This window comes from Pelobates fuscus, chromosome 4 (genome assembly GCF_036172605.1).
Source record: "Pelobates fuscus isolate aPelFus1 chromosome 4, aPelFus1.pri, whole genome shotgun sequence".
NCBI lineage: Eukaryota > Metazoa > Chordata > Amphibia > Anura > Pelobatidae > Pelobates > Pelobates fuscus.
Window position 1 is genome coordinate 181,246,590 of NC_086320.1, and position 24,122 is coordinate 181,270,711.

The 24,122-nt window shown below is 42.5% G+C and overlaps 1 protein-coding gene across 1 annotated transcript in view; it reads right to left on the reverse strand.

The window, feature by feature from the left end:
* Positions 1–339: 339 nt before the first annotated feature.
* The window catches only part of C4H5orf22 (chromosome 4 C5orf22 homolog), a 105,162-nt gene continuing 81,379 nt past the window's right edge, over positions 340–24,122 (reverse strand). The window contains exon 9 of the mRNA XM_063450561.1: positions 340–1,526. Within this exon, the coding sequence (XP_063306631.1) occupies positions 1,394–1,526 (133 nt within the window). The 3' untranslated portion in view covers positions 340–1,393. The remainder of the gene's footprint in view (positions 1,527–24,122) is intronic.

Genomic DNA, 24,122 nt, shown 5'->3' on the forward strand with positions numbered 1-24,122 from the left:
CTAGACATTCTCCAGGCTGCGGATTGGACAAGAGAATCTACTTTGCGGACATACTATTTCCGACCTTTGTCATATCCAGCTATTACTCTTATTTCAGCGTTGAAACTGCAAAATATGAAGCCTCCTGTCATGTGGTAAAATTGAATTATGTTAGCTTTAGTGTACTAATAATCTTAATTTTAATAATGACAGGAGGCGAGTATTTCCCCCCCCTGTCCTTTCTCTGACTATTTCCCTCCCTTTGTTTCTGATTACCTTGCTTATGGTTTTTCTTTATGTTATGTCCATACTTTGTATAAAAACGTTGTTTTTTCACCTTAGCACATTGTGGCTTTTCTACGGGAGTGGTTTGTTTTAGTTGATTACACTAGCTGGGGGAGGACAGGATTGTACTATGTGCATTATACGTAGTCAGGGTATAAGTTTTTATACATCCCTTTTTGGAGACTAAAATCTTTATATTCTCTTTTCAGTTTAATTGGAACCCACAGTTGAACCCAAAGTGTTCCTTCGATGGGATCTTCCTCGTCATTTTAATTGGAACATACAGTTGAATCCCAGACGTCTCTTCGTTGGGACCACCTTCATCCATTTCTTGTTTAAAGTTTACCACAATGTGTTCTTCTACTGTTTCGTTGCTTAATGGACTTGTGATGTCACAGTTTTAAAGAGGAATCGGTGCAGTGAAACATGCCTCTTATAACCTATGCTTGCTTGTGATTGGTTCTCAGTTTTCTCATTACTTTTCTTTGATGCTATGGAGTTAGTAAAGAAAGATTATGCAAAATACTCGCCTCCTGTCATAATTAAAATTAAGATTATTAGTACACTAAAGCTAACATAATCTTTAATTACTGGCACACATTTTGAAGATATTTTCCTTACATTTTGAATGTTTACAAAGTATCTATGTATGACAATGATTCAACAGAATCTAAATAAAAAAGCCAAACAGATTCAAAACACTTATTGCTGGAAATTGTGATATTCAGTATCACTTGACATTCAAAATTCACATACTATTAAATAAAATTGTAAAAATATTATGTGACAGCTAGTATTTCTACTAGAGTAGAGTAAAGACGTAAACATACCGACAATAAAAGTACAGACATCTAAGTAGACCGCTAAAGAATAGCACTATTTCAGCAACTAGCTTCTAGGTCTCTGGCTAAAGTTTCTTTGCTCAAACTATAAATCACGTTTCATCGTAATCATTGTTCTAACCATGTAAGAATGACAAGTGGTTTAAATTTACTAAGACACAAAATGACATAAAATGTCAAAACCGCTTCTAGTCATATATACTTATAGTGGAGAGGCATGTGCATAATTATGACTAATTACGTATATCCATATTATAGCATATAAGTATGACAACAAAGGTTGCATTTCAGATGGAAGATGAGCCAGGTGAAAATTCCAAATGGACGTCCAATGTACCATACAGGGATCGCAGCACATCCAGAACCTTTTCTTGTATGAAATCAACCTGTTCGGAAGGGCAATAATCATCTAGACTAGACCTAGAAGAAAAAAAAAAAAATGCAAACCACCACATAAATGGTAAATCATGATACTGATCTTTACATATTGTATATGTATTACATAAAATACATTGATATCACCCTATTCAGAATAGTAGGATATCAGGGGCAGAGGAGTGTATATATTAGGGATAAGGGGGGGGGGGGCACAATATTAAAAATAATATTTTTCATATTTTTGCAAAAATGTTATAATTGTATTAAAATTCATTATGATTAATATGGAGATATTATAGGACCATGCCCACAATTTTGATTTAAAGGACCACTATAGTCAAAATATAAAAGCAAGACAGACAGGTCCCCTAGCCTTCTTCTTTGCTTTTATATTAGTTTCCCAATAAAAAAATAAATACATTTGAGTCCTTTTTACCATTTAAACTTACCTCCGTTCCAGCGCCAGCTCCTCGGCAATCCACGCACCCTTTTTCGTCAAAATTACATTATAGCAGGGCTCAATCAGGCGCTTCTCTTGGAGCGTCATTGCTCTCTGATGCACATGCACGGCTAAGCGCTGTACCAATCGCGTTCTTCATAGAGTGGCATTGAATGCTGCTCTATTAATGAACACTGTGCACTCTACCGCGCATGTGCGCAGTATGCGTGTTCGAGAGCTGACAGAGCTCAGGTCGCTGTCTATACCTGCCCCCCTCCTAAGCCAAAAGTTTGTATGCAAACACTATATACAGAGGTATCTCTATACATATAGTGATCCCATACAAAAACACATTGTATATAAATATTACACACAGAAACACACACACACACACACACAAACTCTATTTGTATCTACTTCTACCTATCTATATCTATTTATATTTATCTACTTCTATCTATCTCTACTTCTACCTATCTACCCATGTACTCACCTGAACAACCCCAATAATTTAAGCTGATGATGTTCAGGTGACTTTAGTGTCCCTTTAAAGACATACATATTTCATATTTGACCCTAAATTCTTTTCATTCATTTTATAATCCAACACAACATGCAATAACTATATTACTTAAAATATAATTTATTGTGACAACAATTATCTATACAATAGTAACAATCTGTGATCTCACAATATGAAACAAAGAAACATTTTCAATCACGCCTATATAATTCCTAGAGTAGAAGATGAAATCTGCATAATGAGCAATGTAGTTACTGGCTCAAAGAATTTATCACCAACTAATGCAATAGCTCAACATAAAATATTGCATTAACATTTATTATTTCTCATCATAATATGACAGGGTATCATAATACAATATCTCATGCAATAAAGAAGCATAGATAATCTCTAGTAATAGCTTGACTGAGCTAACCAATTCAGGAAGTAACAGGACCTGTTGCCTGATTGACAGCTAGGCAGTGTTCATTTTGATGGCAAATTTCAATTTCAATTTCAGTCATAGTCTTTTGACTAAAAACCCATTTTAGTTTTAGTCAGATTTCAGTAATTTTAATTGTTTTAGTCCACTAAATCTCCAGTAGATTTTAGTCGGCACAACTAAAATCTAATGGGTTTTTATTAAAGCCTCTATCTGTGTCTTTTGCCCCTTTGTGTGTCCCCTGCCCCACTGGGTGTCTTCCACCAGCCCCTCTCTCTTTTGTCCATTCCTCAGCCCCTCTGTGGCTCTTTACCTCATCCCCCCCCCCCCCAACTCCTCTGTGTGTCTCTCCTCCAGCCCCTCTATGTCGCTTTGTGGCCCCACATTCACCCCATGTGTCTCATATCCCCAACCCCCTCATGTGTCTCAATCTCCTCAATCCCCGTCATGTGTCTCAATCTCCTCAATCCCCGTCATGTGTCTCAATCTCCTCAGTCCCCCTCATGTGTCTCAAGCTCCTCAGTCCCCCTCATGTGTCTCAAGCTCCTCAGTCCCACTCATGTGTCTCAAGCTCCTCAGTCCCACTCATGTGTCTCAAGCTCCTCAGTCCCACTCATGTGTCTTACACAGCACTGTTAATTCTGGCTGCAAATTTAATTGTTGCTTTAGTCATAGTCTTAACTAAAAAAGCCATTTTAGTCATTTGTATTGTTTTAGTCAACTAAAATCTGTCAAAAATTGTTAGTCGATTAAATTCACACAGCAGCTAGGGGGGTTTAACCAGGTTTATTTAGAAAAGCGCAAGTTTAAATTGTAATCTGTACTCTTTGTAAAATGGAAAAAGAGGACACACTCACACACAGTATTTCAGTGAGCTAACATGCTTTAGGGGACCAGTGTGTGCCTTTAATGCATTAACCCCTTAAGGACACATGACATGTGTGACATGTCATGATTCCTTTTTATTCCAGAAGTTTGGTCCTTAAGGGGTTAATGCAAGCAAAGTTATTTAGGTTTAATAAGGTTTACAATGTGGGCATCAAACAGTCAAAAAGGGAGCAATTCAGACTTTTCTCCTTTGCTGTTTAGACATGGTTAAGAAACTGTTAAACTATTTTTGTTAAAAACACAGAATATCATGTAATCAGTGACTTTTTTCTAATTTCTAGTGTTATGGTTTAAAAAAAGAAATAAAATAAAAAATGTACTTTAACCCCTTAAGGACCAAACTTCTGGAATAAAAGGGAATCATGACATGTCAGGCACGTCATGTGTCCTTAAGGGGTTAAAGGAGCACTATAGGGTCAGGAACACAAACACGTATTCCTGACTCTATAGTGTTAAAACCACCATCTAGCCCCCCAGGCACCTCCCTAAATATAGTAAAATCTTACTTGTATTCAAGTCTGCAGCTCCCGGTTTGCATGTGAACCACCGCTGTCTGCTGGCATCATCAGTAGTTATAGTCTAAGCCAATCACAGTCCTGCCCCATAGGATTGGCTGAGACTGTCACGGAGGCAGATCAGGGGCAGAGCCAGCACAAGTCAAACACAGCCCTGGCCAATCAGCATCTTCTCATAGAGATGAATTTAATCAATGAATCTCTATGAGGAAAGTACAGTGTCTGCATGCAGAGGGTGGAGACACTGAATGGCAGTACTCTGCTGCACTGCCCATGGAAGCACCTCTAGCAGCCATCTAAGGAGTGGTCAGTGAAGTTATCACTAGGCTCTAATGTAAACATTGCATTATCTCTGAAAAGACAGTGTTCACAGCAAGAAGCCTGAAGGGAATGATTCTACTCACCAGAACAAATGCAATAAGCTGTAGTTGTTCTGGTGACTATAGTGTCCCTTTAACATCATAAATTTTAAAACAACCTAATCGCCAACTAAATGTTATGAATTTATTTACTTTAATTTCAAATTTAATTTCCATGCTTAGCTGGGCAGGTTTCCAGGCTTTCATAGCAATGACAATGACAATGTCAGAGAAGCCCCTCCTATCTCAAAATAAAACTTGCAAATGTCATGCTGTCAACTACAAGGTCCTTCAGGACTGGATGACTGAGTAGCCCCATAATCATAGAATACACCGCTAGAGGAAGGTTCCACATCCTGAAAGACCATAAAAAGAGCTTGGAGTGTCACTACTGCGTATTCGATACGGATCTTAAAAGCCATGAGAATGGGAGGAAAAAGGCAGATCAAGCAGTAATACCATAGTATCCCAAACACATCTATCATTGAAACATGTAGGTCCTGAGAACAGGCACAATACCTTTCAAAGCCCATGTTGAAAAGCCATCAACCAATTTGTGGGACACCACAGATTGGTTGAGGACACCTGAGAACCAAACACTTACTGGTGGAAACCATAGTCAGCCAGGTGAAAGGTCTGGTGGCTGAGAAAATTGGCCAACCAATTGTCCACACAAAGTATGTGGAGAATGAACTCGCCTCATGTCCTCTACCTAATGAAGAATCCTGGATAGTACTGCCATGCCAGCTGAACTCCTTATTTCTCTCTGGTGATTGACAATAGCAATGGCACTGATAATGTCCATCTAGAGCAAAACATGAGTGACCTACCGCAGGGCAGGCCACAACCTCAGGGCATTGGAAATCGACCAAAGCTTGAGGACATTAATTGGTAATTTCTCAGAGCATACCAAGTCACCTGAGGCTGCAGTGACCTCAAACACAGCATCCCATCCCAATGTGCGGGCATCCATTGTCACAACAAAACAGGTGGGTTTGCAAATAAAACATACAAGCTACAAGAGTCACGGAGTGCAACTATGAAAGGTTTAGGTAGGCAGCCCACAGCTTTGCCAGATGGGCATCTGTAAAGAAGACTCATGAAAGCTGTACCCAAAATTGAGGTCTAATGCACTCTTAAGTAGGTAGACTGAAGCGCCATACAGGGAGTGCAGAATTATTAGGCAAATGTGTATTTTGACCACATCATCCTCTTTATGCATGTTGTCTTACTCCAAGCTGTATAGGCTCGAAAGCCTACTACCAATTAAGCATATTAGGTGATGTGCATCTCTGTAATGAGAAGGGGTGTGGTCTAATGACATCAACACCCTATATCAGGTGTGCATAATTATTAGGCAACTTCCTTTCCTTTGGCAAAATGGGTCAAAAGAAGGACTTGACAGGCTCAGAAAAGTCAAAAATAGTGAGATATCTTGCAGAGGGATGCAGCACTCTTAAAATTGCAAAGCTTCTGAAGCGTGATCATCGAACAATCAAGCGTTTCATTCAAAATAGTCAACAGGGTCGCAAGAAGCGTGTGGAGAAACCAAGGCGCAAAATAACTGCCCATGAACTGAGAAAAGTCAAGCGTGCAGCTGCCAAGATGCCACTTGCCACCAGTTTGGCCATATTTCAGAGCTGCAACATCACTGGAGTGCCCAAAAGCACAAGGTGTGCAATACTCAGAGACATGGCCAAGGTAAGAAAGGCTGAAAGACGACCACCACTGAACAAGACACACAAGCTGAAACGTCAAGACTGGGCCAGGAAATATCTCAAGACTGATTTTTCTAAGGTTTTATTGACTGGTGAAATGAGAGTGAGTCTTGATGGGCCCGTGGCTGGATTGGTAAAGGGCAGAGAGCTCCAGTCCGACTCAGACGCCAGCAAGGTGGAGGTGGAGTACTGGTTTGGGCTGGTATCATCAAAGATGAGCTTGTGGGGCCTTTTCGGGTTGAGGATGGAGTCAAGCTCAACTCCCAGTCCTACTGCCAGTTTCTGGAAGACACCTTCTTCAAGCAGTGGTACAGGAAGAAGTCTGCATCCTTCAAGAAAAACATGATTTTCATGCAGGACAATGCTCCATCACACGCGTCCAAGTACTCCACAGCGTGGCTGGCAAGAAAGGGTATAAAAGAAGAAAATCTAATGACATGGCCTCCTTGTTCACCTGATCTGAACCCCATTGAGAACCTGTGGTCCATCATCAAATGTGAGATTTACAAGGAGGGAAAACAGTACACCTCTCTGAACAGTGTCTGGGAGGCTGTGGTTGCTGCTGCACGCAATGTTGATGGTGAACAGATCAAAACACTGACAGAATCCATGGATGGCAGGCTTTTGAGTGTCCTTGCAAAGAAAGGTGGCTATATTGGTCACTGATTTGTTTTTGTTTTGTTTTTGAATGTCAGAAATGTATATTTGTGAATGTTGAGATGTTATATTGGTTTCACTGGTAAAAATAAATAATTGAAATGGGTATATATTTGTTTTTTGTTAAGTTGCCTAATAATTATGCACAGTAATAGTCACCTGCACACACATATATCCCCCTAAAATAGCTATAACTAAAAACAAACTAAAAACTACTTCCAAAACTATTGCTTTGATATTAATGAGTTTTTTGGGTTTATTGAGAACATGGTTGTTGTTCAATAATAAAATTAATCCTCAAAAATACAACTTGCCTAATAATTCTGCACTCCCTGTATAATCACAAGAGTGAGATGAGTAAAGGGCATGAAAACTGTTAAGGCATAAATGAAAACAGTTTTCTGCCTCTATGCACCCTGCACAGACTTCAAGAAGTACTCACATGGTAGAGGATTCATTGATCATAATTGAGACATTTCTAGAAGGAGAAGAAAAACAAAATCACATTTGTCTACAAAACTTTCTGTGATTAGTTCTACCTCATTTGGGGAACAGAATATCCCACAAACAATGGATACGAAAGGACCATGACCACAAGATAAATAACACAAACAAACTGCAGGAACAGTGATAGCTCTTGCAGTACAGGGCTAGTACATTGGCTGAGCGCACCATCTGATCGCTTTCAGCCAATGAACTAATGGAGCAATGAATAGACGGTCTTAGCTTAGATAGAGAGCTTGCAGCTCTCCTGTAGCTGTAGTTGAGGAGGTTAGAGAGCCTAGCAGCCTGTTCTAAGACGGTCTGGTTACTTACAATGGGGGGAGCCAGGGCCCTCCTGGCAGTATAACCACTACAGTGAGCTAGTTTATGTTTACATTAACCCCTTAAGGACACATGACGTGTGTGACACGTCATGATTCCCTTTTATTCCAGAAGTTTGGTCCTTAAGGGGTTTTGTAAATTAAATGTCAATCCAGCTCAGTCAGGCAAAACCAATGAATAGACCGAAAAGAAAACAGGTAGAGCCAGATAACAATACAATACTGATAATACTTAGTATAAAATACCTAAAGGCGGTGTAATAGATAATGCAAACAAAATAGTCCCAAAGTCAGGTCTTCGTAAACCGCAAAAATCTTCGTAAAGTAGATAAATTCGGCAGGTAGTTCAATATTTTCACCAACTCAGTGCTGTCATTTGAGAAAGCCTGTTGGGAGAAAGGCTTTGTGATGTGAGATTGTAAAGTATTTTATTTATTTATTTAATTTCTTCTCTGGTAATTTTCAATTCTGTATTGTTATGTGGCGCAACCCGTTTTATTTTCTCTCCATTTGTTCAATTTTCTTGGATTGTTAGGGTATCCACGTTTCAGTGTTTGCTGCCTATTAGTCAGCATTGTATTAATTCCTTTTTTATAAATCCAATGAATGGACTGCACCTGAGATAGGGAATCTTACACGTTGCTTCTGTTTCTCTACTTCCACATACTATGGTTAATGAGAATAACAGGAACAGCTTATTAAAATGATTTATAGGGTTCTGGGCGAGCCTAGAGATGTTGGTGGCTGGGGCTGTTTCCTCCTTGTTGGAGGCGACTTCAATACGGTGCCAAGTCCTGCAGCTGATAGAAGCTCAAAACCAGGCACCGTGAGATCGCAGGGCAGAGGGAGCCAAGACAAGCTATTACACACATTCTTGACACACACGGGCCTACTAGACGCTTGGCGGCTGAAGCACCCGACCACATCTGACTACACATTTTACTCCGCACCACACAATACCTACTCCAGAATAGATAACATGTTTCTCAATGGGGCAGGGATGGCCAAGGTCCTCCACACGGACATTAACAGCATCACATGGTCAGATCACGCAGACATAAATCCAACTGGTCATGGAAGCTCAATACTAGCCTCTTGAGGGACGACAAAACACAAGTAACAACCCGACAAGCTATCACAGAATACTTTGAGATTAACGCAACTCCCAAAGCTAGCCCCACCACGGTTTGGGCAGCACATAAAGCAGTCTTACGCGGCCACTTTATAAAACTAGCCACTCAGAAAAAGCGAGCTAAAACGAAACAGCTACTCGACCTACAGTCAGCCCTACATAAAAAGGAGCAACACCACAAAACCAATCCGACTGACTCGAACCTTAGGGAACTCAACGCCCTCAGACACTCTATCAGGGATATCACTCTGGAGGTGGTATCGCGTTCCATACTGTGGTCGAAACTACTTTTTTATGAGAAGGCGAATAAGACAGATACACTCTTAGCCAGGGTGCTTTGCCCGAGGCCGCAAGGCAAAACCATAACGAAAATACGCACAACAGCAAACACACTAGTTAAGATGCCTAATACGCTTAATGAAGTGTTTACCTCATATTTCTCAGACCTATACAATCACTCCCCCCCACCTCCAGGCCACTAACACGACTTATATGACGGGCATACACCAATTTCTCTCCGAACTTACGATTCAAAAAGTGAGCGATGCAGAAGCTGACGCACTACGAGACCCGATCACACAACTCGAGGTAGAAGCAGCCATAGCATCCCTGAAAGGCAATAAGGCACCAGGACCTGCCGGATATGACATCAGTTATTATAAACAATTTAAAGATGTGTTGGCCCCTCCCCTCACAATCCTCAGTAACCACTTTATGCAGGGCGGGACGCCCAATAGGGATATGGCAACGGCAAACGTTGTACTACTGCCAAAACCCGGGAAAGACGACACACTAGCCCCTAGCTACAGGCCAATATCACTTATCAATACCGACCTCAAGATATTTGCTAAAATCTTAGCATCCAGACTCACCCCCCTACTCCCGCGCCTGATCCACCCGGACCAGGTGGGCTTTATGCCCGGATGCCAACTATACGAAAACACACGACGAGGGGTTAGCACAATCTGGTACATGGGGGAATCCAAGGCGCCTGCTCTGGCACTCTCTTTGGATGCGGAGAAGGTGTTTGACAGGGTACCTTTGTAGCAGCGATACAAGCATTATACACCGACCGGAGGGCACAAATACTCATCACAGGAGCACATAGGACACCCTTTACCCTGGGAAACGGCATCAGACAGGGTTGTCCTCTGTCCCCCTTACTATTCGCCTTAACCTTAGAGCCACTGCTACAAGCTATTCGGCAACACCCGCACATTAAAGGCATTGAGATTGGGGGCACACCTTTCAAGGTCTCGGCGTACGCCGACGATGTCATGCTGACACTCAGGGAACCAATGCTCTCACTCCACCACTTAACACTCATACTAGAGCGATTCGGGAATATAGCAGGGTATAAAATCAATTACTCCAAATCAGTGGCAATGCCCTTCCACCTGGAGTCCCCAGACGTAGCCCACATATACAGCAAATATCACTTAAAGATTGCCACTGAAGAATTTATGTACTTGGGGGTCCGCCTAACAGCAAATACATCCTCCCTATTCGCCCGCAACAACATGCCCCTGCTCCGGACCCTCCTCACAGAACTGGAGCAGTGGACAGATAGGCCCATCTCCTGGTTGGGGCAAGTAAACTCTATAAAAATGAATGTGCTACCGAGGCTCTTATTCCTCTTTCAGGCACTCCCGATACGAGTTACCCGGAGGAACCTGACAGGCATACAAAGAACGATCGATTCCTTCATCTGGCACAACAAACGCCCAAGAATAGCACGCACCCTAATGTACAGACCGAAACCCAGGGTGGGATTGGGATTGCCTAATATATACGCCTACTACTTAGCGGCACAGCTGACTCAGGTCATACAATGGCACACACCCCCAGACAGGAGACGATGGGTAGATCTGGAGTCGCTGATGACAGGTCAAGACCTCCCACAGTTTTCATATGGCACCTAGAACACCAAGAGCCATACTACGAACCACGAATCCGGCCATACTCAACTCCATACAGATATGGGACCAAACCAAAACGAAATACGCCCTCAGCCCCCACGGCGCCGGTCCTCAGAAATAGGGCTTTTCCCCCGGGAATGAGGGCGCGAGACTACAAGGGGATAGAGGCCACAAGGCTCCAAAGATACGTCCACCTATTTGTGAACCAAAACGTAGTCACATACGAACACCTAAGCACCAAAGCCACCTTATGAACAAGAGATTACTTCAGGTACTTACAAATCCGAGACTTCGTGCAAAAGCCCGAAGTGCAGAAGGCGGCCCTGACGCCACTAACCTTTTTTGAAAAACTATGTTACAATGAGACTACACAAAATAAACTTATCACACTAATGTACAACCACCTCAATGGGGCTCCAGACAGGGAGGGCACACTACGATACACTGACCAGTGGGAAGCCGACCTGGGGGAGGTACTAGAGGGAACGGAGTGGCAAGACATATAGGAAGCATGCACCAAAACCACAATGTGTGTAACACTCCAAGAACAGTCTTATAAAACGCTATTCCGATGGTACATGACTCCAGTAAAACAGAAGCACATGGGACTGAGCCCCACAGACGACTGCTGGCATGGGTGTGGGGGGCAAGGCACATATATACACATGTGGTGGGAGTGCCCAGGGGTCACGGCGTACTGGCGCAACATTGTAGAGCTCAGCTCACAAATCATACAAAAACGACTGGCGCTAGACCCATGGGCGTGCCTACTATCACGCCCATGGGTCTAGCGCCAGTCGTTTTTGTATGATTTCCCCAGACACAAACAAAGGCTTCTCAACATGCTCTATTTAGCGGCCCGAAGGGCCCTGGCACAACAGTGGTCATGCCCAGACCTCCCGCAGATATCTCTGGTCAAGACAAAAATGCGAGACAACTACATAATGGATAAATTAACCGCCCAGGTGCGAAACACTATGACTAAGTTCCAGAAGGTCTAGGATCTATGGGAGCAGTATGATACTTAGAATCGTGACTCGGGGCGTGGGGCGGCATCCACGTGTTCCGCAAAAGTGGCAATAATTGGGATTCACCCAACGCCAAATATCACACCAGAACCTGGACAAGTGGTAGCGGCACCACTACAGGACGGGTATATGGACAAACATAGTACATGGAGCGCAGCCTGAGGAGACTGGCGACCCCTGTCTCAAACCATCTCAAGATGATACCTGTATGCATCTACTTGTCTCTCTATCTTTCCTTTCTACCTATCTATTGAATGCAAGCACTCTAGACTCGCAAGCCGGCAGGAAGAGTGTCAGGCTAAAATACGCTTACGATCCGCAGACAACAGGGAGGAGCGGGAGTGCAGTCGTACACCCCAAGGGGTCTGGGACTGAAACTCTGCTCCCTAAGCCTACTCCTCCACACCACTACCATTGTATATAGTTACTTTTGCTTGCTAACATAACAGAAAAGATCAGACGGAGACACCCACAGAGAGCACAATGTATGTAACATGTCTAAACTAACCACTGCAATTTGCATTCTGTAAAACACTATAACACTGCGCTGTCACTTGCATACATATGCCTGCATATTAGTACTTTGACTTCTTCGTCAGACCAAAAATAAAGAATTTAAAAAAAGAAAAAAAAAAAAGATTTATAGGAAGCCCAGATGAAGGTGCTAAGTTTCAGGATATGCCAAAAGTGTTTTTTTTTTGTTTTATTTACATTTAAAGCGACACTTTAGGCACTATATTCACTTAATCTTAAACCACTTTAATTTAATACTTAATAAAGGGTCCTGCTATGGTTAATGCTATCAGCTCATCACAGTGGCCCATCACTGGTATGAACTGCTATGGCTAAGGCTAGTAAAAACTGACTTTGCCATACCTGTAGTGGTGCCAAGCAGCAGGTGCCTGGAGACCCTTCAAAATTAAACCATTTAAAAACTGTTTAACACTGGATTGAGAGTTAGCACCAGGTGATTCCTATCACCATAACTACTCCAATAGTTTAAGACAATATAATGCCTAGACTCTAGAGTGTCTTTATTTTCCAGAATTTATAGACACTTATTTGTTTCAAAGTTTAAGAAAACCATTGTTTAAAAATAATCTATTAAGTGTCCAGAGTAGACATCAAAAGTCACGTGGTAACCAACCCCAACATGGTATTATTTCCCATGGAATGTGCATGTCTGGTGTGAAATTTATATACCAAATAATAAATATTTGTTGGAAGATAGTTTTTTTTTTTTTTAATTTTTGATTCCACTTCAGGAGGAAGGGGACTGATTGCCAAAAGCCAGCCATTCTAGCTGCTGTGGAATGTTACTGATCCCAGTCAGAATTCTGACAGACTCATACAGGTATAGAAGAAAAACTCACAGGCACCCCAAATTCAAGCCGCAGGCAGTTTTACTGCAGCAGAATGCAATGCAACGTTTCGACCGGAAAGGTCTTTTTCAAGCTAAAACAGCTTGAAAAAGACCTTTCCGGTCGAAACGTTGCGTTTGCATTCTGCTGCAGTAAAACTGCCTGCCGCTTGAATTTGGGGTGCCTGTGAGTTTTTCCTTCTCTGCCTATTGTTCTGGGATTGCTGGTCCTGCTCTGGAGCACCCTTGGCCGATGGGAATGAGTGCGGTTCTCACCATTTACTCTGCTTAGACTCATACAGGTATGTCATGGATGCATGAAGATACACGGATGATGCACCTACAAGCAGTTATTTGTCTAGGAGCAGTGATTGAGTTATCATGGGAAAAGCCACAATTCAAAACAATGTCATTTCATGTCCTTGAAACTCGAGTCAGTAGCTAAAAACAACAGGCAGAGCCTGTAATATAGAGACATCATTTCAAGAAGAGCAAGGTCCGTCAGATCAGCAGTTGATCTGCATAGCTGCAAACATAGCTGTATTTTAACTCAAACAGTTATTAAGTATGCACTCTACAATAAAGCATGACCAGGCACTCTATAAAAAGAACTGCAAATGAGAATTTTATCTCATGAATGCTGCGGAACTTGAACGATTTGGATTGCGTTTAATGCACGGATTATATTAAAAGAAATGTTGTGAAACAGCGCCACCATGTGCCTATTTTAGTAAATGCCAGGAGTTCATTTTAGTCCGTATATTTTCTGCCATGGGCAGTGATTATAGTATTTTTTATACCAATACCTTAAAACGCCAGTTATTCGCTAAACTGTTAATTTTGTCAAGGTAATTAAAAATATGTACAAATAGTCATACTGGAAAAATATTTTTTTTTCTCAATTTTGACCTAAAACTAGCAATTTTATGGCACACAGGAGGCTCATATTATGCTTTATACTTTCTTTACAATAAGTAGAATTAACAAAAGGTTTACCACCAAACTTGAACAGGCAAATTGTTGGTCCAATCAGAAAGGATCATAGGTTATAAAACATGTAGCCTGAAAAATTCCACTCATTTTCTTTGCTGCTCGTTCTGACGGATAGTATACTACTACTCTCGCGCACATTTTTTTTTATATTAATAAAGTGCTGTTTTACTTTAATTGAACACATTATTTCCTACCACTGTATAGTATGATATATGTTCAGAAATTTCCATTTTTCTTTGTAATTATTTTTTTTTTCTAACAGCTTGGCTGTCCAATTTTTATTTTTATTTTCGTGTGTGGTCTGGCACAGTGCACATGGTTTCCAACGCCTTCCTTCACAGTATGCGGTTTTACCTTAGCTGGTGTTCAGCTGTCTGGATCTGTGCTTAGGTTTTCTTCTCAAACAAATTTGCTATATGAAATAGCCACAACATTAAAAACACCTGCTTAATATTGTGTAGGACCCCTCGTTTAGAGACCTCTGATGCTGCGAGGCATGAACTCCACAAGACCATAATAATCAATTACCCTAAGTCAATTAGCCTTTGGTCTTTGCTGGGCTGCACTGATAAGACGATTTTGGTGGAAAAGTACAGACTATTCACCCCTTTCATTATTAAGTTTCTTATAAAAGACTAGAAAACTTGGCACTTGTTTGGAGTACTACCCACCTGTAATACGGACACGTATTGCTGGTTCTGCTGATTTCCCAGTAAGAGAAGGTCCCCTTCAAGCCTGACTGCTAGAAGTTCTCTCAATCGAGTGCAGGAAGCCTCCTTATGGTAATCTATACATTGAGCTGTTTTTTTAAAGCTGTTTTTATTAAGCGGTTTCATTGAGCTGTTCCTTTAAGCTGAATGACTATTAATTAAGTCTTTGCTAGTCAATAAAGTTTGTATTGATTATTTACAAGTACTTAATGTCAGTGTCTTTCCCTTTCACAAATAAGTGCATTCACTCATCTCGAATAGGGTTTTGGTGCCCACCAATATCTTTAAAAACCTTAGGGTAATTGATTATTGCTTTTTGATTTTGGCACTTAATGAATTTAATGATTAGGCACAACACAAGTATACTATTATACAATGACTCAATTCTATACTGTTTGTAATATTAGTTCTTCAGTTAATAGTGATTATTAATATAATGGTACGTGGTCTTGATTGAGATGATGGAGAATGCCCCCTTTATAAGTGGGTGAGATTCATATTAATATAAAAATGCCACACGCTAGTAGATATTATTGTTTTTTTAGCTTAAGAACTATAGCTTTAAGACAAGTCAAGCTAAGTTTTAAGTCTTAAGCTAAGCTCTTATAAGTTTTGGAGAGTATACTAATCACAACAGTAAAAGCAAAAATCTGTGGGGATAAATTTAATTTAATATTATTTAAATTTTTGATGGATTTTGCCCTGCTCGATTGCATATAGCTAATTGCAGTTTATCAAAGTTCTCTTAAAGCATGGTACTATATAATATTTAAATGTTAAGCAACAGTGGATTTAGCACATTCTATTGCATGCCGACTCAGGCTATCTATACACTGCGTGCAGAATTATTAGGCAAATGAGTATTTTGACCACATCATCCTCTTTATGCATGTTGTCTTACTCCAAGCTGTATAGGCTCGAAAGCCTACTACCAATTAAGCATATTAGGTGATGTGCATCTCTGTAATGAGAAGGGGTGTGGTCTAATGACATCAACACCCTATATCAGGTGTGCATAATTATTAGGCAACCTCCTTTCCTTTGGCAAAATGGGTCAAAAGAAGGACTTGACAGGCTCAGAAAAGTTAAAAATAGTGATATATCTTGCAGAGGGATGCAGCACTCTTAAAATTGCAAAGCTTCTGAAGCGTGATCATCGAACAATCAAGCGTTTCATTCAAAATAGTCAACAGGGTCGCAAGAAGCGTGTGGAGAAACCAAGGCGCAAAATAACTGCCCATGAACTGAGAAAAGTCAAGCGTGCAGCTGCTAAGATGCCACTTGCCACCAGTTTGCCCATATTTCAGAGCTGCAACATCACTGGAGTGCCCGAAAGCACAAGGTGTGCAATACTCAGAGACATGGCCAAGGTAAGAAAGGCTGAAAGACGACCACCACTGAACAAGACACACAAGCTGAAACGTCAAGACTGGGCCAAGAAATATCTCAAGACTGATTTTTCTAACGTTTTATGGACTGATGAAATGAGAGTGAGTCTTGATGGGCCAGATGGATGGATTGGTAAAGGGCAGAGAGCTCCAGTCCGACTCAGACGCCAGCAAGGTGGAGGTGGAGTACTGGTTTGGGCTGGTATCATCAAAGATGAGCTTGTGGGGCCTTTTCGGGTTGAGGATGGAGTCAAGCTCAACTCCCAGTTTCTGGAAGACACCTTCTTCAAGCAGTGGTACAGGAAGAAGTCTGCATCCTTCAAGAAAAACATGATTTTCATGCAGGACAATGCTCCATCACATGCGTCCAAGTACTCCACAGCGTGGCTGGCAAGAAAGGGTATAAAAGAAGTAAATCTAATGACATGGCCTCCTATTTCACCTGATCTGAACCCCATTGAGAACCTGTGGTCCATCATCAAATGTGAGATTTACAAGGAGGGAAAACAGTACACCTCTCTGAACAGTGTCTGGGAGGCTGTGGTTGCTGCTGCACGCAATGTTGATGGTGAACAGATCAAAACACTGACAGAATCCATGGATGGCAGGCTTTTGAGTGTCCTTGCAAGGAAAGGTGGCTATATTGGTCACTGATTTGTTTTTGTTATGTTTTTGAATGTCAGAAATGTATATTTGTGAATGTTGAGATGTTATATTGGTTTCACTGGTAAAAATAAATAATTGAAATGGGTATATATTTGTTTTTTGTTAAGTTGCCTAATAATTATGCACAGTAATAGTCACCTGCACACACAGATATCCCCCTAAAATAGCTATAACTAAAAACAAACTAAAAACTACTTCCAAAAATATTCAGCTTTGATATTAATGAGTTTTTTGGGTTCATTGAGAACATGGTTGTTGTTCAATAATAAAATTAATCCTCAAAAATACAACTTGCCTAATAATTCTGCACTCCCTGTACACATGTCCTCCTAATTCATGCCCTTCTTAGTACATTTCATGTACTTAGTCTCCCAATCTTGTACGTACACATACATACATACATACTGTGGCGAAACCAGCTTCGCCACTGTGAACTGGAGAGGCCTGGCTGCTAGCCTCCTGCCCTGCGACTACGGCCCATGGACATATTGCTCTATAAACACTATATTTGGGCATGTAATAATTTATATTGCTGCTACTGGCCCTTTAAAATCAGCGATGGACATATTGGGACTTTTGGGACTAATGTCCCTTTAAGACTTTGTAACATATCACAGTAATACTGTCTTAAATATTATGTAGGTATTTATGTGTTCAGTTAAACTGGGGATATGTAGAAATGTGTGTTTTATGTGTTAAATGTATCAGTATGTAATTTTATGTCTTTTACTGTCTTTTTGCACCCATGTGGTTAATGGAGTCTGACTCTAGTCCTAGATAATTGGATTACTTCTCCAATTATCTCCAGGGCAGAAGGGAGGAAGCCGGGATGCATTGTGGGGGATGTTTTACTTCTGTTTGAGTCAGATTGGGCCATGCTGCAAGCCAGGGCCCAAAAGATACTTTTAGTAACTTTTAAACCCCTGGTCGGATTCATGCCATTTTTTAATATGTTGTTCCCCTGAATGGATTGATTGTGGATATGTATTTTTATGTGAATGTGATGTATGGTTTTAAAGTTATGAAAGTTGTGTAAAAGTATATTTTACTCTGTATGCATAATGGGATTATGTGTCACACTAAGGGGAGGGGATGTGTGGGAGGTAACATCTATGTCATTGGTTCTTTTATGCCTCCCCCTGGGTGTGGCCTGTATGTGTGAGTTGGAAATAAAAGCCAGACTGGGTGTCCCAGTCTAGAGTTCTGTTTTACCCTCAAAGCGATGTGTCGTCTCGGTCTTTGGGGGAATGGGATGGTATGCTGACTGCCAAGAGTGTAAGCCGATGTCTGCTTTTCTTGTTCAGCTGTTCCAGTGTACGTGTGGTTCCAGTCGAGAGAATGGTGTTTGCAGTCGCTGTCTGTGCATCTGGAAAGGGGATTATCGCCTAAACCGGGTTTTATCCTCTTGTAAGTGAAACGGTCCGTTACACATACATATATATATATATATATATATATATATATATATATATATATATATATATATATATATATACACACACACACACACATATACATACATATACATATATAACATTTTATTTTTTCCCTTCATCCACTTGTTTCCCAGACAAATCCTGGAAATGCAATATATGTTCATACGACTCGATTTACCTCAATGCAAATTCCAAAATTATAGCGGATATGTTCAAAACTATTATTATGTATCAGCATAATCAGGGCCAGATTAAGAGCCCATTGGGCCTGATGCTGACAATTATGATGGGGCCTAATTACAGAATCTTATCGATCAAAAACACTAAAACAGTCACCTCAAGCGTCATGTATTTGTTGGAGTTGGTATTGGAGGGAAACTCAAAGGATGCAGCTATAAGAAAACACATACTCTATGTTAATCTCTTTATCTATTTTATGCTTTCATCTTTCAAGTAACAGCAGTGTCCAGTGAAGCAGGAAGTCAACGGGCGGGGTAAAAGGATGTGCCACTGACGCGAATCACGTGGCCAGAAATGCCAAAAGGGGTGAACATGCCCAAAAAGGGGGCATGTCTGTCCAAAGAATTGGAAGGCCAGCCTGGCATCAGTGTCCCTATGTATCACAGTGTCAGTGTCCCCATGTTGCCCAGTCCCCTAGTCTCCCCTTGTCTGTGTCCCCATTTCTCCCAGTGTCCCCATGTCTCAGTGTCTCCCATGTCAATAGGATACTAGGGGACACAGAGACCCGGGGACACTGAGAGACCCGGGGACACAGAGACCTGGGGACACTTGTGGATACAGACATGGGGACACTGGGAGACATGGAGACACTGGGAGAAATGGGGTCACAGACACTAGGGACACAGAGACATGGGGATACAGACACTGGGAGACTAGGGTACACTGTGAGACATGGGGACAGACACTAGGGATACTGGCTGGGAGGCATGGGGACACAGACACTTGGAGACACTGGGGAACTTGTGGACATAGACATGGGGACACAGACATTTGGGGACACTGGGAGACATGGAGACACAGACATGGGGACACTGGCTGGGAGACATGGGGATACAGACATTTTGGGACACTCAGACATGGGGACACAGAGACATGGGTATACGGACACTGGGAGACTAGGAGACACTGGGAGCCATGGGGACACTGAGATACTAGGGACACTGGCTGGGAGACATGGGGACACTGAAACACTGGCTGGGAGACATGTGGACACAGGGAGACATGTGGACAAAGACATTTGGGGACACAGACATGGGGACACATTTGGGGACACTGAGACATGGGGACACAGAGACATGGGGACATAGAGACATGGGGACACAGACACTGGGGAACTAGGGGACATTAGGAGACTAGGGGACACGGGGAGCCATGGGGACACTGAGATACTAGGGACACTGGCTGCGAGACATGGAGACATCGTCCCCATGTGTCTCGGCGTCCCCATGTCTCACAGTGTCCCCTAGTGTCTCAGTGTCCACGTTTCCCAGTGTCCCCACATCTCCTACTGTCCCCTAGTGTCTCAGTGCCCCCTAGTGTCTCAGTGTCCCTGCTGCCTTTCCCCCCCATCCTTAACATACCTGAGCTGTAGTCTGTCTCTGCAGGCTGGGAGATGATGTCTGGACTTTCTGTGCTGTGTAGCTGCTCCCCCGCAGATCAGTGAGTAGAGAGAGGCAGGGAGATGCTGTAACTTTATATCCCTGCCTCTCTCCATACACAGTGACCCCTACTGGCCGGTGCGGGTATTGCAGAGTAATCTCCATTTATACTGAGAAAAATATTTGCATTTATATTGCTGGTATTACTGCAATACCGTCACGGCCAAGCAGCCTCAAATACCGGCTGTGTCTTAAAATACCAGTCAGGTGGCAAAACTAAGAGTAGTGTGTAAAAAAAAAAAAAAAAAATTGTTTTTTTTTTTTTTTAAATGGGCCTATTCCATGGGCCTGGAGTTGCAGCTCCATCAGCCCCTATGTTAATCCGGCCCTGAGCAGAATACATGTATCCATAAGCTATAAATAGTTAACATGCCACAAAGTCAGTATTTTATTAATAATACTTCATAAAATATACTCACAAAATGTTCAATGTTTAAATATGCCACATAAACGCCACCTGATTTTAGCAAAGGCAAAAAAACATGCTGCGGACATCTTTTTTTTTTTTTTTAATTCTTTATTTTTGTAGTGCGCATAAAGGGTTACAAGCAGGCATGAGGTGCCCCAAAAGCAGTCCTCAGGCATTTTCTCCGCAAAACATGCGGGGCAATTGATTATCAGGCACATTTTTATATAATTATTTGCTCATGTATTCAATTGGTGAGAGTAGTTTTAAACTGTGAGTATGCTTGAACATTGTTTAAACTAGTCTTAAGCATTGGTCGCTTTTAACATTGGTTGCTGTAAACATGTGTCGCTGTAAACATTTGTCGCTTTAAACATTGTCGCTTTAAACATTGTCGCTTTAAACATTGTCGCTTTAGACATTGTCGCTTTAGACATTGTCGCTTTAGACATTGTCGCTTTTGACATTTGTCGCTTTAAACATTTGTCGCTTTAAACATTTGTCGCTTTAAACATTTGTCGCTTTAAACATTTGTCGCTTTAAACAATTGTCGCTTTAAACAATTGTCGCTTTAAACATTTGTCGCTTTAAACATTTGTCGCTTTTAACATTTGTCGCTTTTAACATTTGTCGCTTTTAACATTTGTCGCTTTTAACATTTGTCGCTTTAAATAGGCGAAACATCGCTAATGGTATGGTTGCTTAAGTTAGTGTTAAGATTAGGTTACATGCTGGGCAGGGTTCAACTGCGAATATTCGTGTCAATTCTGTTTACGTACTCGCTGGGTATCACACAGTAGGCCCCTTGGAAAAGTTAAGTTAACTTTACAAGCTAGGTACACGCTATACTACAGCTATCATAATAAATTGCTTAAGTAGAGTAAGTGGTAAGAGGTTATAGCCTGCTATCCGTCTGTTAGAGCCCTCAAGTGCTATGTATCGAGTAAGTTCTAAACAGATAAACATGTCTAAGTTCTAGGCTGTTTTCCTTACTACGCACATTTTATATATATCATGAAAGTCACAAACTATGCGGCATCGGGAGCTTTCAATAAACTTGCTAGACTAAACATTCAAGTGGCATCGTTAGGTACGCGTAAGCTTACGGTATGGTATATCTGAATGAAAGCGTGAAACAATGCAGCATGGGAGAGATAGTACAGGTGTATAACATACAGCAGGTGTATTATAAAAACATGCTTCCTTATATGCTATGGAATAAATTGCTCTGTAGGTAAAAGCATGCTCAGGAAGCCAGGCTGTGCTTTAAATTATATCGGGCAGGCAGACATGTGCTTTAAATTATATCAGGCAGGCTGTAGTGTTAGCTGCAGGTGAGAGTCTCAGTTTACATGCATGTGAGGCTGATGTATCAGTCTTCTAGCCTTCCTGCTCCTCGTGGCAGCGGACTAGTGCCCGGGTGATATGGTATGTTCAACCTGTGCCCTGCTTAGCGAGGTGTGAGAAGACTCAGTGCTTGGGTGAGGCTGGCTGTTCGTTACACTGTGTGATTGTCGCTTTCGGGCGCCGCCATTTGCTTTTCCTTGCCGGCATGAGAGGGACTTTTCCCCCGTCATTCCCCTGAAGGTCGGCAGCAGCCTTGGTGGTGAGTTTGAGGATGCCCATGGGAGTCATCTTGGCTTTAGGCTGAGTGGGGAGAGAGTGTCCCGTGTGTGCTCCCGCTCGAGTGTCCAGCTTTGTTTCATGCATGAGTTTCCTGGCGGGAGTTAGTGCCATGCGGTGCTCCGGCTCCTCAGTGTTGCCGTTGCTCTCTCCTCATGTGAGTTGAGTGGGCCGCTGGACTTCGGCTCTGATGTCCCCGGGGGCTGGTGAGTGTTTCTCCGCTTCACTTTATTACAGGGTTGGGAGGTAGGAGTCGCGTCGTGATCGCGGGGGGGTAGCAGGTCTCACCTCTGCCTCCTGCGCACATGGCGCCCGCCATTTTGGTTACACCGTCTGGGTCCCCCCTGCCCCATTTGGACTGTCACGATTCAAGCCTCAGGGTGAGGACCGGGATCACCCCCCGGCCCACAGGGGGGGGGAGCAAGGCCGGATCCGTTCGGGCTTGTGCCTCGGGTTGGGGTCCGTGGTGCAGGATAGCAGGGCGGCGGCCGTCCGCCCCACTCACCGCAGGTGAAGGCCTCAGCGTTTGCCACTAGAGTCTCTCCCCCAGGGGACTGCAGCTCATCGAGCCAGCCTCTCCCTGGATCCAGCAGTCCCCTTGCTCCGGGCACCTTCGTTGTCGGTCTGATTTAGGTGAAAAAAGGCTTATTTTCGTAGGTTTTTGCAGGTTTTTGCAGGAGCTGCTCCAGCCTGCGACCGGCCAGCTCGGCGGTCCGGCCCCGCCCCGCTGCGGACATCTTGTGTCTTCAAGAAACTAATTTTCCAAAAGCTAAAATACCTAATTGTGGCATGAAAATTTTCCCCACCCAATATCACTCGGCTCACATAACTAAATTGGGAGGAGTCTCCATATATGTTTGTAAGTCCGTAGCTTTTGAATTATTGCAAAAAATGTCAGATGTACAAGGAAGATTTTGGATATTGGTTTGTTTATTGAATAATGTTTTGTGCACTTTGGTTTACGTGTATGCTCCTAAGGAACATCAATGCAACTTTATGCATTGTGTGTTGACAAAAGTGGCAACTGTAGAGAAAGGGATCACCATTATATGTGGCGATATAAATCATATTTTAGACAGGGCAGCCACAAGATATTTTTATGATTATAGCACCGGGAACTGTGCTCTCCCCTGCCGGCTCTGCAGGACTGGAGGGGAGATCAAAGATCTCCCTCTCTGGCCCGCTAGCACTTTGCTGACAGCCGGGCAGGGGAGGGAGAGAGGACCCGGGGGAGCTCCTGCCTGCAGCTCCGCCGGGTTCTCCTCTCGCGAGTTCAGAGCGTTGCCGCGCTTACCATGGCAATGGTCCAAATCTCACAAGCGTGAACTCTAGCAGCTCCTGACCACCACGGCTTCCCCATCGAACCACCAGGGATTGCAGGAAATGTCCCCCTCCTAGGCAAAGGTAATCAGGGAGGGGGGGGGATATTTTTATTTTTAATAAAAAAAAAGTATATGTTTATTAATTTGCCCCCCTGCCCCCGTAGACCCCACACAAAACAATAGCTCACCCACACACTGTACCCCCACACAACCTGCCCCACACACACAAACTACATTCTTCACAAACACAATGCACCCCTCACACACACACACACACACTACAACCCTGTACACACACACACACACACTGCAACCCTCAAACACACTACAGTCCCTATCCCGGCAGACCCCAGGTAAGTTGTCAAGCTGTTTTTAAACAGTTTACTTACTGGGAGGGCACAACGGCACTACTTGCACCATAACCACTACAACGTAATGTAGTGGTTTTTGTGCCTGGATTGTTTCTTTAAATAATGGACTGTTTCTTTAAATAATCTACCAGTGCCACTCCCAAGATTACATACAACCTAGAAGATTGTTTTGACTTGGGGTGCTTTGGAAAAATATTGAAATATTAAGGGTGCCTTAAACCTAAAAAGTTTGGTAACCACTCTTTTAGACCATAGACCCGC